Here is a 14,825-nt window from a genome sequence, read left to right on the forward strand (position 1 = left end):
TTGGGAGTGTTGACGGGTGCAGATTTAACCACCAGATGGCAGCAAATACTAACACTGTCATTTCACACCTTCACATTAATTTCTTACTGACTTTGAGTGTTGAGACTTATCATTGACTATTTAGTAATTCATGTATTAATCCATTAATTAACCCATTAAGCCAAGTCCTGCTTTTGGATTTATTATCATGTTATTTAAAAGGTCTCATGGAAAAAAAGATTAAATTATATTTTTTAAATGAAAGGCACTAACATCTGCACTCATTGGTCACTAGTACCAGGTTGGAGCCCTGTTTTCCTTCAGAGCTGCTTTAATACTTCATGGCACAGATTCCTCGGGAATGTCGGTCCATGTTGACATGACAGCATCACACAGTTGGTGCTCATCCATGATGAGAATCTCCTCTTCATCCACATCCCAAAAGTGCTCTGTCGGCCTGAGATCTCGTGGCTGTGGAGGTCATTTGAGTTCAGTGGACCCATTGTCATGTTCAAGAAACCGGTTTCATCTGAGCTTTGGGACATGGTGTGTAGCAGCAATAAGGAGATGCTGCACTGTGGCCATAAAGGGATGGACATGGTCAACATCAGGCTGTGGGGTTTAAATGATGCTTAGTTTGTACTAAGGAGCCCAAAGTGTGCCAACAAAATGTTCCCCCACATTAATGCACCTCGAGCCTGAAACATTAATGAATCCACGTTTGTTCCAAATTCTGACCCTCCTTTCCAAAAGTCAGAGCAGAGCTTGATACACATCAGACTAGGTAACACATTTCTCATCATCTGTTGTCCAGTTTGAATTGTAGCCTCAGTTTTGTGTTCTTAGCAGACAGGAGTGGCACCCGGTGTGGCCTTCTGCTGATGTAGCACATCTGCTTCCAAGGCCAGTGTGTTGTGGATTCAGAGATGCGCTTCTGCATACCTTACTTACTTACTTACTTACTAAGCAATCTGGCCTATTCCTCTCTGACTTCAGGCCTGAACAAGACATTTTTACGCAGAGATCTGCTGCGCACCGGATATTTTCCTTTTTTTTTCAGACTGTACTCTTTAAACCACAGAGATGTTTTTGTGGGAAAATCCTAATAAATCACCAGTTTCTGAAATACTCAGACCAACAACCATGACACATTCAAAGCCACTTAAGTCACATTTCTTCCTCATTCTGATGCTCAGTTTGAAGTTTTGCAGGTTGTCTTCATCATGTCTATATAGCTGAATGCATTAGCTTGCTGCTATTTGATTGGCTGATTAGTTACTTGCAGCAATGAGCAGCTGAACTGGTGTACCCAGTTAAGACAGTGTATGTACCCAATATTATATATATGAGAGAAGTAACAGGTCACATTTTGCATCATTTTTCATTGCTTACAGCAAGGAATATGTACAATAAAAAACAATTCTGTTTGACATTTATTAAAAACAAACAAACAAACAAACAAACAAACCCACAGATAAATTCTTTACAGGGTTTTTTTTCCACTCAGAACATTCAAATGTTCAGCCTGTATTTGCCAGTCCATTGAACATTTATTTTTACAGATAATAAGAAGAATCTCTCAGAACGGGAGGAGCAACAAATCAGGAATCAAACTGGGACCGAGGCAAAATGAGCAGCACCAAAGGGCGGAAACACAGGTGTTATAACAAAGGCCAAACTATAAATACACTGAGAAGTGACAAACAGGTGAGGAACGAGATGCAGGTGAGAGTAACACACAATCAGTCACAGTCGGGGCTTTGGGGAGGGCAGACTGGAAGCTATACTAACATTCACAGTTAAACAGATAAAAATAACCCCAGAGACCTACACAGACCCGCATACACACTGAACAAGTCAGGAGTAAGGAAACACAAAGGGAGGAACAACCAGGAACCCTCGGGAGGCTGCCACTAATAATAATAATAATATACATCAACCAAAACTAAGATTAAAGTGCAGGGAAAAAAGCACAAAAGACCTAAACTAATAGTTTATATGAGCCAATAATAAAAGTTAAACTTTTGATAATAACAATAAGCTAACACCACCAACCATATAAACAGAGTAAAGAAAAGAGGATCCCTGTGATTAGATGCCAAGCTAGCCAAAGTAAAAACTAGGCAAGTTTTGTGTTTGAGGAAGATCTTTGACTGTAATCTATTTTTGATTAAATCAAGTTTAGCGAGTAAACTTTACTGACAAATATTTCTAAGAAACAGTAGCAAACAGGTTACTGTTTGGTTGGCATAATGTGGAGTCCCAAAATGAATTAGTAATAGAGTTTAACAAAATCATTTAATTTCGGCTTTACATTTACGTCATTTTTATCCAAATATTCATGTTTTTGTGTTATAATAGCCTTGTGAGTATTGCACAAGAATAAATTAGGTCTCAGTTAAGATAAAATGTTAAGTTTTTTTCTGTATTTTTTAAAATGGTCTTCAACAATAGTCCTCCAGACTTTCTAAAGGTTTTTCAAAGACTTCCTTTCAGGGAGGCATGTGACTGGTGTAGTGGCTATCTTTGTTTCTTCTTGGAGTTCTCTATTTCTCTTATATCTAAAATAAGAGTCTGGATGGACAAGAGGCTGTTTTACGCGTCGGTTTGTGCAACAACGACGGTAAAACCATCGTGTCGCTCCGCCATTCGCTTACTTTATTTCTCACAAACCTTTCACAACAAAAGCACCATATCCTTTTCAGGCTTTTCAAAATAAAACATGTAATAACTATAAATGGCGCTAACATTCCGGCCCCTAATTGTTACTGCTAAGGCATAACAATTACATATTAACACAATAGAGCGTCATTTAATATCAACACTCATAATCTAACTGGCTTAACCAAACATTATATGAAACATAAGTCACATGTGTTGAACATATATCTGTTACACATGAGGCTGAGATTCAAACTGTTGCCTCCATTTCAAGCAACAAACATAACTTGTCGATAGGCCTCTCCAAAACGCTAGTTTTGGTTTTGACAAACACACTTCTGACAAGTCCATGTGAGTCTGGAACTGTTCTCTCAACCTTTCCCATTAACCAGGAACTTCTTGGTGCACTGTCATCAACTATGAGAACAACATCTCCTGGTCTCAGATTTCTCCTAGTCACTAACCACTTCTGTCTTTCTTGTAGAAGCGGCAAATACTCTTTAGTCCAACGCTTCCAAAAAATGTCTGACAGGTACTGCACCTGTCTCCACCTTTTTTTGCATACAAGTCCTCTCTTTGAAACAATCCAGGTGGCAGTACTGGCTGCCCTTTAAGAAGAAGTAGATGATTAGGTGTAAGTGCGTCTAAATCATTGGGGTCATTAGACGCTCTTGTTATTGGCCTGCCGTTGACAATTGCTTCAACTTCACATAGCAATGTCCGCAAGCATTCATCATCCAGAGGTTGCTGCTTTAGGATCTGGTTAAGAATTCTTCTAACTGAGCGAATTTGTCTCTCCCAGATTCCTCCAAAATGTGACCCTGCTGGGGGGTTAAATATCCAGGTGATGCCCTTTTGCATGAGCATTTCTGAGATTTTTGAATGATTCCATCCCTTGATTGCTTCACGCATTTCCCTTTCTGCACCCACAAGGTTAGTGCCATTGTCTGATCTCATGACAGACACTTGACCTCGTCTTGCAATAAACCTCCTGAATGCATTTATGCAAGAATCAGTCTCAAGTGAGTGGGCAACTTCTATGTGTATTGCTCTAACAGCAAGACATGTAAACAATACACCATATCGCTTAACTCTGCTGCGCCCATGCTTGACCTCAAAAGGTCCAAAATAGTCTACGCCCACATTTGTGAATGGAGGTTTGTCAGGAATCAGGCGATCTTGTGGCAAGTTTGCCATTCTTTGTTCACCAGGTTTCGCAGATGTCCTTCTACATGTTACACACTTTGACAGGATCTTTCTTATTGCTGAATCTGCCTGTGGAATCCAGAATCTTTCTCTCAGCCTGGATAATATGTAATTCCTTCCTCCATGGCCTGTTTCTTGGTGAATGTGTCTCAGAATCAAAGTAGAAACATGATGACCTTTAGGGAGAATCACTTGATGCTTAACATCGGCTGGTAGTGCAGACTCATGCAACCTACCGCCAACCCTTAAAACTCCATCCTGGACAAAAGGATCCAGCTTCACAATGTGACTGCTCCTTTTAAGCTTGTCACCTTTTTGAAGACTTGCAATTTCTTCTGCGAAGCTTTGATTTTGACAAAACTTAACAATCTCAGTTTCTCCCTTTGCAACATCTGCAGTGGTAAGTGAAGATCCCTTAATACATGTTTTGAACTGCTGCATTTGACCTGCAACCTTTTCAAATTTCCTTTTAGTGCTGTCACAGCCACTTGCTTGTGACATGAGAAGCTTCCGATGCGCACTTAACCTGCCAAGCAGCTGCTTGAATGTAAGTATCCAGGAAACTGCCTTTTTTAGACGGTACCAGTCTGAATAGTGAGAGATCAGTTTGTTCACTGGATTTTCATGTAATTTTGTAACATCCACACTCATCACCTCTTTGACTTCGACATCATTTTTTGGTATTTCTTTAATGTCCGGTGGAATTGGCCAGTTTTTCTTATCTTTTGTCAAAAACTCTGGCCCAGCAATCCAGTTTGAACACTTCATGAATGTCTCTGTGTTCATTCCTCTTGAAGCATGGTCAGCAGGGTTTAATTCAGAGTTTACATACATCCACTGACTTGGTTTTGTGTTGTCTCTAATAAGTGACACTCTATTTGCTACAAATGTCTTAAATCTGATGTTCTCGCTGGAAATGTACTTTAAAACAGTGCTACTGTCAGACCAAAACACAGATTCTTCTTGTGGCATTTGAAGCTCCTTTCTCATGAGCTTGTCCATTTTTACAGCAACTGCAGCTGCTGTCAACTCCAGACGTGGAATTGTTATCTGCTTCAGAGGAGACACTCTGGACTTGCCCATAATGAATGAGCAGTGAGTTTCTCTTTTCTGGTTTGTGATACGGAGGTAAGTAACGACTCCGTAACCTCTCTCACTGGCATCAGCGAAGTGGTGCAATTGTGTAGATATGACCACTCCAAATCCAGCAGGTTTCAAACACCTGTTGACGGTAAAGCCATGAAGTTTTGAAAGCTCTGAATGCCAAACTTGTGACCTTTGAGCCAGTTCAGCTGGGATTTCCTCATCCCATGAAATCTTCCTGCCACATAGCTCTCGCAGGATGATTTTTGCTGTCAGAATGACAGGAGACAAAAAACCCAATGGGTCATATATTGCACTTACAAATGAGAGGATGCCTCGCCTAGTCTTTGGCACAGGTTTTTCAGTTATCCTGATCTTGAATACATCTGTCTCTGTGCACCAGTTCACTCCTAGGACTCTTTCCTCTGGTAGTGCATCATGTCTCAAATCCAAATCTTTCATCTCTTTTGCTCTTTCCTTTTCAGGAATGGAAGCAAGGACAACTCTGCTGTTGCTCATCCACTTTGTTAAGTGAAATCCTCCACTCTCACACAATGCAGTCAGGTCCCTGACCATAGTACATGCCTCTGTTTCATCTGAAACTGACAGAAGACAATCATCTACATAAAAGTTGTTCAGAACAGCATTAACTGCTGCTAGTGGCATTTTTTCTTTAGCATCTTCTGCTGCCTTTTTTAGTGCATAGTTTGCACAGCTTGGGGAGGATGTTGCCCCAAACAAGTGCACCATCATTTTGTATTCTTGCAGAGGTTCATTCAAGTTCCCATTTGGCCACCAGAGAAAACGCAAAAGATCACTGTCCTCTGGAGGTACTCGCACCTGGTGATACATAGCTTCTATGTCTGACATCAAGGCAATGTGATCCCACCTAAACCTTGTTAGTACCCCAATCAGTGTGTTCGTTAGGTCTGGCCCTTGCAAGAGTTCTTCGTTCAGTGATTTCCCTTGAAAGGATGCTGCACAGTCAAAAACTACACGGAGTTTTCTTTTCTGAGGGTGGTACACCCCATGGTGTGGTATGTACCAAACTCTCTCATTTTCAGGGGTAGTCTTTGTGTTTGGTACCTGAACTGCGTAGCCTTTATTCAGCAAGTCAGACATGAAGCTCTGATACTCCTTGTGAAACTCTGTGTTTCTGATTAATTTTCTTTTCAGATTCTCTGCCCTCTGCATTACTGCACTCCGGTTGTTTGGCATTTTGACAGCTTTGTTTCTCAAAGGAATACCTATGCTATAATGACCATTAATCCTTTCAGCTGTGCCATTGACAGAATCCATAAACATGATGTCTTCTCGTGACATTTCCTGTTTTTCCTCAGAAGCTTTCTCTGGAAAATCATAGTTGAGCTGTTGCATCAAAAGATTCTCAACATTAGTGACAGAGATGCGATTTACTGAAACACTCAGCTCTCTGTCAGAAGGAGTAGAGCAAGAATCTCTCTTGAGAGGGCCATTGATAACCCAACCCAGGACTGTTCGAACAGCATATGGACCGTTATCGTTACTATGAATAATCTCCCATGGTTCCATAGCCTTGTGCACATCACATCCTATCAAAAGTCCAATGTCTGCGTCTGAATGTGGGAACTTGATTTGCCGAAGATGTGGCCACCTTTTTAAATCATCCTGTGTAGGGATGTTCTCTCTAGACACTGGAATGTCTGCATGAGTGTAAATGTCAGGAAGATCTATATAGGTGTTCTCATTTAAACCACACACTTCTAATCCTGACAGGTGGTAACTTGTCACCATCTTTTCTTGTCCCATTGTGCGAAGCATGAATTTTGTCTTCTTACCTTCTACACCCAGTTGTCTCATCAGTTTTTCTGAACAAAACGTGGCTTGGCTCCCATTGTCCATGAATGCATAAGTCTCAATCAACTTATTGCCTTTCTTCAACTTAACCCACACAGGAACGATCGATAACACATGAATGCCTTTTCCGGCCCCCGTGGCTCCACAAATTCTGCCTGAAGTGTGTGTTTCATCACTTGTTGTGGGAATGTCTGAGACATTTCTCTGGATGCAATCGTCTGCCTTACTGTCCTCCTCCTTTGTCCAATGAAGCATACTTGGATGTCTCTTAGAGCAGTACTCACACAATGATCTTTTCTTACAGTCCTTACTCAGATGACCTTGTGTCAGACATGCAAAGCACAGACCCTTTGCTTTAAGGAACTCTAGTCTTTCTTTGTAAGGCTGGTTTCTGACCTTTTGACATTCTGCCAGTGTATGGAGTTTTTCACAGTATATGCATGGTTTCTGGAAGGCATTGCTAGTGTGACAAGAAGCACTTTTGTTAATTTCAGGTGACCTTTCATTTGCAGCTTGTGTTACACTTGTAGCAAATGTGCTTCCCCTTTGCCTGGATGATCTAGTCATTCTCACATTTGCAGATGACTTTGCTTTGTCTTCAGCATCCTTAATGTCACCATACAAAGGATCTGCAGCTATTTTTGCTTGTCTGTTTATGAATCTAACCAGATCTGAGAACTTTGCTCTCCTTCCACTTGTTTCTTGAATGTCAAAAGCAGAGACTCTCCACATTTCTCTCATTTTGTATGGCAGTTTAGAGACAATAACTCTGAGGTTCGTGGGGATCTCAATCTCTTGCAGTTGACTGATGTCTTGCATTGCATTGTTACAACCAGTGAGAAACAGTGAATAGCTATGAAGAGCCTTTGCATCATCTGTTTTGATTTGTGGCCAATTGAATGCTCTGTTCATGTAGGCAGTTGCAATTCTCAGTTCATTACCATAATGACAAAACAGCAACTTCCTTGCCTCACTGTAGCCTTGTTGAGGATTCATGTGCTGACAACTTCTTACCAAATCTCTGGGCTCACCTCTGGTGAACTGTTCAAGGTAATATAACCTGTCACTGTCACTGTCAGTTTTGTCATGAATTGTATGGTCAAAGGCTCTTGTAAATGGTATGAACTCAAGTGGATCACCACTAAAGATGGGAATGTCTCTTTGAGGCAAATGTGACAGTCTATGTTGTTTGACTAACATCTCAGTGATATCATTTTGTTTCAACATGACTTCACATAGATTCATTGGAATAACACTGGCATCAGTTTGGTGCAAGTCATCTTCTTGTTTTACACTGTGACTGTTTACCTTGTACCTTTGGCTCTTGGAAGCTGAAGTGCTTAACAGCCGATTCACACTGTTCCACATCATTTTTACAGCTGTCATATTCACAGTCCTCTAACACTTTTATTTTGGCTGTAGAAGCAGCAATAGCTGTCTCGATCTCAAGCTGTTCTCTTCTTGCTTTTAACTTACATTCTTCAATGTCCAAGGCTTGTCTCTGTTTCAAGGATGCGGCTCGTGCGAGCAGAGCAGCGCGCTCTGCTTCTTCTTTCTGCCGTACAGATGATACCGAAGAAGCTCTGGACGATCTTGATGAGCGGCTACTGACTGAGCTTCTTCCAACGCTGGTACCTGATTTCTTTGCAATTAGTCTAGCAGTCACTGACACGCTGTCATCTGGGCTCACGTCGTCTTGATGCTGATGTCTTGTTACGATGATCCATTTCTCAACTTCAGTCATAAACGCACTGAACTGCTCCTTTTTTGGATTGAACCAGAGCATCTGGTCCACATTCCTTTCATCTTCTGGCAACAGTGACAGTACATCATCATTTGCCCGTAAGAATTCTTCATGCAGCTTTGAAAAGTTACTTAAATGTTCATCAACAATGTCAAGGCTTTCATTCTCTTTCATCAGTCCACTAATTTTATTCATTTTTGAAGTTAATTGTGACAGCTTGGACCTTCTTGCGTTTATGTGCCTGCCGAGCTGTTCTTCCAAACCTCTTTCGGTGTACTTTTGCGCCCTCTTGTGGCCAGTCCCGCTACTGCAGCTCTGTGCCCTGGGCCTGCAACCTTGCGGGTCTTTATCTGCCATCTCTGCCCCTTTTACACAACTTCTTATTCAACAAGTGTTCATGAAACAAAATGGTCTATGACACAAAGCTGAGGCTTTCGTAGTTAGTGTCATCTTCTTAAGACCAAAAACACTGTCACTGACTTATTTGTAAGAAGTTGAGAATTGCAATTGTTCAGTTTTGACACGACTTGTAGCTTAGCAGCATATCATAGTCCAAAACTTTATCCATGAAAGCTTATTTCTTCTTTTCTTAGATTCTTCATGCATACAGCTCTGTGCACTTAACTGACTTGCTGTATCAAACTTTGCACGATCTCATAGCGATGCAGTCGTCTTGCTCGGGAGCATGATGGTTTTACTTAATGTAGTGGCTATCTTTGTTTCTTCTTGGAGTTCTCTATTTCTCTTATATCTAAAATAAGAGTCTGGATGGACAAGAGGCTGTTTTACGCGTCGGTTTGTGCAACAACGACGGTAAAACCATCGTGTCGCTCCGCCATTCGCTTACTTTATTTCTCACAAACCTTTCACAACAAAAGCACCATATCCTTTTCAGGCTTTTCAAAATAAAACATGTAATAACTATAAATGGCGCTAACAACTGGCATGTTCAGACTGTGCTGAAGAATAAAGGTGGTCACACCAAATGTTGACTTTCAAGCCTTATAGAACTTTAATACTTTGTTTTGGCCTCCTTTTCTGAGTTTGTATATACATTTGCACATGTTTCAATACATTGCTGGATCTATTTCCATTTTTTCAGTAACATATAAAAAAATGAAGGGTGACTCAAAACTTTTGCACAGTACTGAAGCACAGATCTATTAGTTTTAAAAAGGTTAAATAAAACATAAACTTGCTATTAATGCAACAAATAAATTCCTGAAATTTTTTAACTTTAGTCATCAAAGTTTCATCAAACGGTCCAAAGAACATGACCTGGATAAGCGAGCACCTACACCGTCCAAAAAACTGTTATATTTAGAACAGTATGTAGAAGCTGAAAAAACCTAAATTGTGTTTTTAATGATAAAACTTGTAATTTTGCTCAGTTAAAACTGTTTTGAATAGAGATGAGACTGTGAGAGGTACGGAGTTAATATTTAAAAGTACAAAACCTAGTTCATATTTTCCTCATTTTTAATTTGTGTTTTTAAAATTCTGTTTAACTCAGTTTTATTTTATCTGACTCCACCTCCCAGCTTCTGCAGCACTCCCAGGCCTTTCTCCTGGTATTCTTGTCTAGTCATCCAGAAGGATTCTTTGTCTTTCATGATGTTGGCCAGCACAGCACCGCCCATGAACACCATGTGTTTTCTCCTGGGAGGGTCCTCGATTCGGATCTTGAACTTCTGCAAGGGTGAAGAGAAAAGTCAGGAGAGGTCATTAAAACACAGAGCCCTGATATATAAGTACAACAATTCTTTCCTTTAAGCCTTTTTTTATATTCTGTGCTGCTACGAAGAAAACTGCTAAAAGAGAAACGACCTCAGTAATGAGGTTAACAAAATAAACTTTCAATTTCTAGATATGTATTTAATTAATATGACAAATGTCACACTTTATTGGTTTGGCTTTAAAACAACAAAAAGTAAATGCATTTTGGTATTTGTAATAAAATAGCCCAAACTTATTTTTAATACAAAGAAAAAGAGATAACATAACCTTAAATGTTGCAGAGCGTCAAATGTGGAATTCAAACTGAGCTTTTTCTAAACTTTTAACTCATAAAGATATTTAAATTCAGAGAGTTAATATCACAGCCAAACTGGACCTGCTGTGGAAAAACCTGCATGCAAGTAGCCCTCAGGTTCAGTGAATAAAACAGAGCATCTATATGAATGCCTGGTGACATTTATTAAATAACTGGAAAATGTATTCTATAAACATTTCGTCAGCTCATGATACAGATGACACTGATCATCAGTAACATTATATTTATGCAAATGCACTGAAGAACGCCTTACAGGCTCTTAATCGAATCCATTCTCTACTGACATTAATATGAAAGCTCTTACTGATAGTTTCTCAGTGTCTCCCTTGAGCACTCTTTCCAGGTAGAGCTGCTTGATCTCCCTCTCGAGCCTGGATGGGAGGCCCGGGTACATGGTGGTCCCCCCGGACAGAACAATGTGCTTATAGAAGTCGGCCCTGGATGGGAAAGCAGACGAGAGACGGACCTGATCAAGGCGCGTTTGCAGTAGTTCAGCTTCATTAATTAGAGAAAAGTGAGGGAGGAGGATTGGACCTGAGGTCAATGTCTGCAGCCTGGATGGTGTTAAACAGCAGCTCGGCTACTCCAGCTCCCTCCACGTTGATGAGATGAGGCTGGAAAAGAGCTTCAGGAGCCCCGAATCGTTCTCCGCCCACCTTCACCTGCCTGCCATCAGGAAGCTGCACAAATGAGAGGAATCGGTTATTTTTTCTGCCGTTTCTCGACTTTAGGAGGCAGAATAAATTAAAGCTTGCTCCAACGTACTGTGAATGTCTCCACCAGGTAAGTGGTCTCTGTGGCCAAATGCTGCTCTTGCTCAATGTTGTATGCCACATAGCAGAGCTTCTCCTTCAGCATGCGCACGGTCTCAAAGTCAGCAGTGTGGTTGAAGGCGTAGCCGCGAAGTAGCAGGAGCTGATGGGAAGAACATTTTTTTCACACATATGTTTGCTGTGAAATTGTACATATACTTTCCTTACACTAAAAAAAACCCAACTCTTTGCCCGATCACTGATCTTTCCAGCTCACCTTAATGAGGTAGCGTGTGACATCACGTCCTGCGATGTCCAGCCTGCGTGTAAGGTGGGGCAAAGAGAAGCCCTCGTACACTGGACAGATGTGGGTGACGCCGTCTCCTGAGTCAACTACAACACCGGTAAGCAAACCTGTGGACAGAGTCATTTAACAAAGCGGGAGTTAAAACTGACCAAATATCCAGTCAATTGCACCGTTAACAGCAGGTCAGGATTTAAACCCTTTATTTTTGTGCAGCGTGTCGCGCCCTCTCACCCTGAGCGTACAGAGTGAGCACGGCCTGGATGGCCACGTAGATGCCGTAGAACTGGTACTTCTCAAACATGATTTCAGCGATTTTCTCGCGGTTTTTGGTCGGGTTCATGGGCGGCTCAGTCAGTAGGATCTTGGATAGAAAACATACACAAACTCAATAATAATCTAGTCCTTGTACAGTTTTTTTTTCCATTCATTTCCGTCTTTGTCTGTCTTACACGGGTTCATACCTTGCATTCTTTTGGGTTGATGTCCAGGCATTCTGAGCCAAAGGTGTAGTCCCACAGGTGGAGCATGTCCTCCCAGCAGCGCACCATGCCATTCTCCATGGGGTAGGACATCTCTAGCATGGAGCGACACTCGCTGGCCTCTTCTCCCACCATTAGGTCCTGGTGGAAAAGATGACAGGGACAGGAAATATTAATGGTTTTGTTTTTGCTCTTCTTTGTCTGACCTACAACAAAGTATAGGTTTAATAAATAATAATAAAAAAGCATCAGTTTGATTTTTGTTGTTTCTGTTGAAACGTTTTAAATATACTGTATAAAATATTAAGTTACAAACATGCACATCCATACACAAGTACAAATATAAGACAGCTATCCTGGGAAACCTGGTGTTTCAAGTGAACACTAAATAAAAAATCTATGAAAATGTGATGTTTATTACACAACAGCTTGCCTTAATTTGTTTACTTATTTATTTGTACCAATGACCTTTTCATGCTTTCTCTGCTCCGATCCTGCAGGGATTATCAGGTTAAAAGGTCTGAATGATCTCAGGTTACACGAGTCTATGAACTCAACAGTCTCAGCATCTTAGGAAGCTAGCAGGTGTGCACTTCTAAGACGCTTTAAGCTGAGACACAGGAAGTTGATGAGAACCAGAGATACAGATGATCAAGTCTCAGGATGTGTATCTAGATCTTATAGATGGCTACACCAATCAGCTGCAGCATTAAAACCATACAATTTCTTTCATTTATCGAGTCAAAGGTCGCTGGAGCCTATCTTAGTTGTCACATGGTGGGACACAGGGTACACCCTGGATATGCCACCAATCTGGCACTGGGGTAACAAACACTCCACATTCAGAGGCTCCAGACACCACTGTGCCATCTCGAACATTAAAACCACCTGAGTAATATAGTGCAGGTCCCTGTATTGCTGCCAGAAAAGCTCTGACTTTTCTAGACGTGGACCTTGAGAGTCCTGTGGGTTACTGGGTGGGACCATTGTGGTTGTAGTCTATGTTTTGGCTATTTATTATGTTCTTAGTAGTAGTTTTTGTAGTGTTGCAGGGCCCCTTATCCTTCTTGGGAATGCTGTAATGCTTCGACACCAGGTTTCTCAATAGAGCACTAAACTGTAACAGGATGACTCACCTGGTTTTAATGCTGTTTGCTTTTAATAGAACTCTGCACACAGTAGATGTAATTTCCCCATTTCCCTTTATTTCATCTTTTTTTAATGCTCCATTCTGACTTTAGGTTAACTGAAAGACCCATGTGTAGTCCTTTCATTTACATCAATCTTACCTTTATCTCAATGTTGCCCACTCTGGCGGATGATCGTATGATTGGCCGGCCCACCAGGGCCGGGAAGATGTGCTTTGGGAAGTTGGAGCCGGCAAAACCACACTTGACAAACTGCACAGGGATGTGAAAATGAAACTGAGAGCCAGTTTGTGTTTGTGTAGCCCTGCATTAGGGTTAAACGTATTAATTGTACTCTTGCACTAAAAGCCTTTTGTGCAGGTAAAATTCCATTCATAAATCAGGTTTGTTCCTTTTAATCTGATGCTGGGATTAATCTGCCTCCAAGGACCTGACCTAGAGTGTATTACTGTAATGCATTTAACAAATTGTTTCTTATTTAACAGACAGTGGCGAGAGCAATTTCATCACGTTTACTGGCACTCATTTGGAAAGCACACACACATTGCTTTCCAAATGTATGTGTGTGTGTGTGTGTATATATATATATATATATATATATATATATATATATATATATATATATATATATATATATATATATATATATATATATATATATATATATATATATACACACACATATATAATTTTTATTTTTTTTACGCAGCCTTTAAACAGCAATAGATTTACCAAATTTCCCATGCTTTCCTAACTGCTATAACTACTCCTCCGACTACACTGTCTTAACTTGTCCATGTGGGCACAGACACACATTCCTTAGCCTGGAGGGATGCAATGCATTCCTAACAGGGGTAAAAACATGACTGTTTCTGGTTGCAGCAGGTAAAGTCTGTCAATGCGCATCTTCCTCCGGAAATCAACCACTGAGTGCCACTTCTGTGATTTTATCTCCTCTGATAAGTCTCTCTTCCTGGTTTTTGTCCAATGTCTGCTCACTTCAAAGCACCACAGCCATTTATGGTGGTGTGCGCATTCTGAAGGCAGGAGTGACAAGTCCAGACAGATGTGGAATCACACAGCAGTGCACTTTGTCTCACACCCAGGACTTCTTCACATATTTGCCATTAAATGATCCAGATGATTGACAATAAAACAAATAAGATATTTTGATGCAAAAGGTTACTTTGCATCAAGATATCTTAAAAAGACATGCAGTTAACATGATTAGTAATATTTTTCACGCTAAAACTAAATGCTAATGGAAAGAAAAATAAAAGACAACATCCAGCACTGTTAACAGGATATCTGACTATGTGGTAATATGACTGTTTGACTTACCCCTGTCCCATTGTCACTGACCACCACTTTCCTCCCCTGGCTGTCCATTCTTAATTAATATTGCAAAAATCAAAATACCCCCACCCGTCTGCACAGGAACCTCACTGACACACAGCCGATTGTGTGTTATGTGCAGCCCTAAGATTGCACATAAGTGTAGCAGTGGCTAAAAAGTGACAGGTCTGTTTTGCTGCTCCTTCTGGTGTGGGTGGGATTACTGAGCGTGACAACACCCA

At 40.8% G+C, this 14,825-nt stretch overlaps 1 protein-coding gene across 1 annotated transcript; it reads right to left on the reverse strand.

The window, feature by feature from the left end:
- Window positions 1–10,029: 10,029 nt before the first annotated feature.
- On the reverse strand, window positions 10,030–14,637 carry LOC146636255 (actin-related protein 2-A). Its single transcript, XM_085349496.1, has 9 exons — window positions 14,590–14,637; window positions 13,390–13,500; window positions 12,083–12,241; window positions 11,853–11,982; window positions 11,592–11,728; window positions 11,328–11,477; window positions 11,097–11,242; window positions 10,867–10,999; window positions 10,030–10,200 (listed from the first exon to the last, which is right to left on the reverse strand). The coding sequence occupies exons 1-9, from the start codon at window positions 14,635–14,637 to the stop codon at window positions 10,030–10,032; spliced, it is 1,185 nt and encodes a 394-aa protein (XP_085205622.1).
- Window positions 14,638–14,825: the final 188 nt, after the last annotated feature.

Source organism: Diplotaxodon limnothrissa, linkage group LG3, assembly GCF_057381915.1.
Source record: "Diplotaxodon limnothrissa isolate DT_005_m linkage group LG3, D_limnothrissa_male_GT1.1, whole genome shotgun sequence".
Lineage (NCBI taxonomy): Eukaryota > Metazoa > Chordata > Actinopteri > Cichliformes > Cichlidae > Diplotaxodon > Diplotaxodon limnothrissa.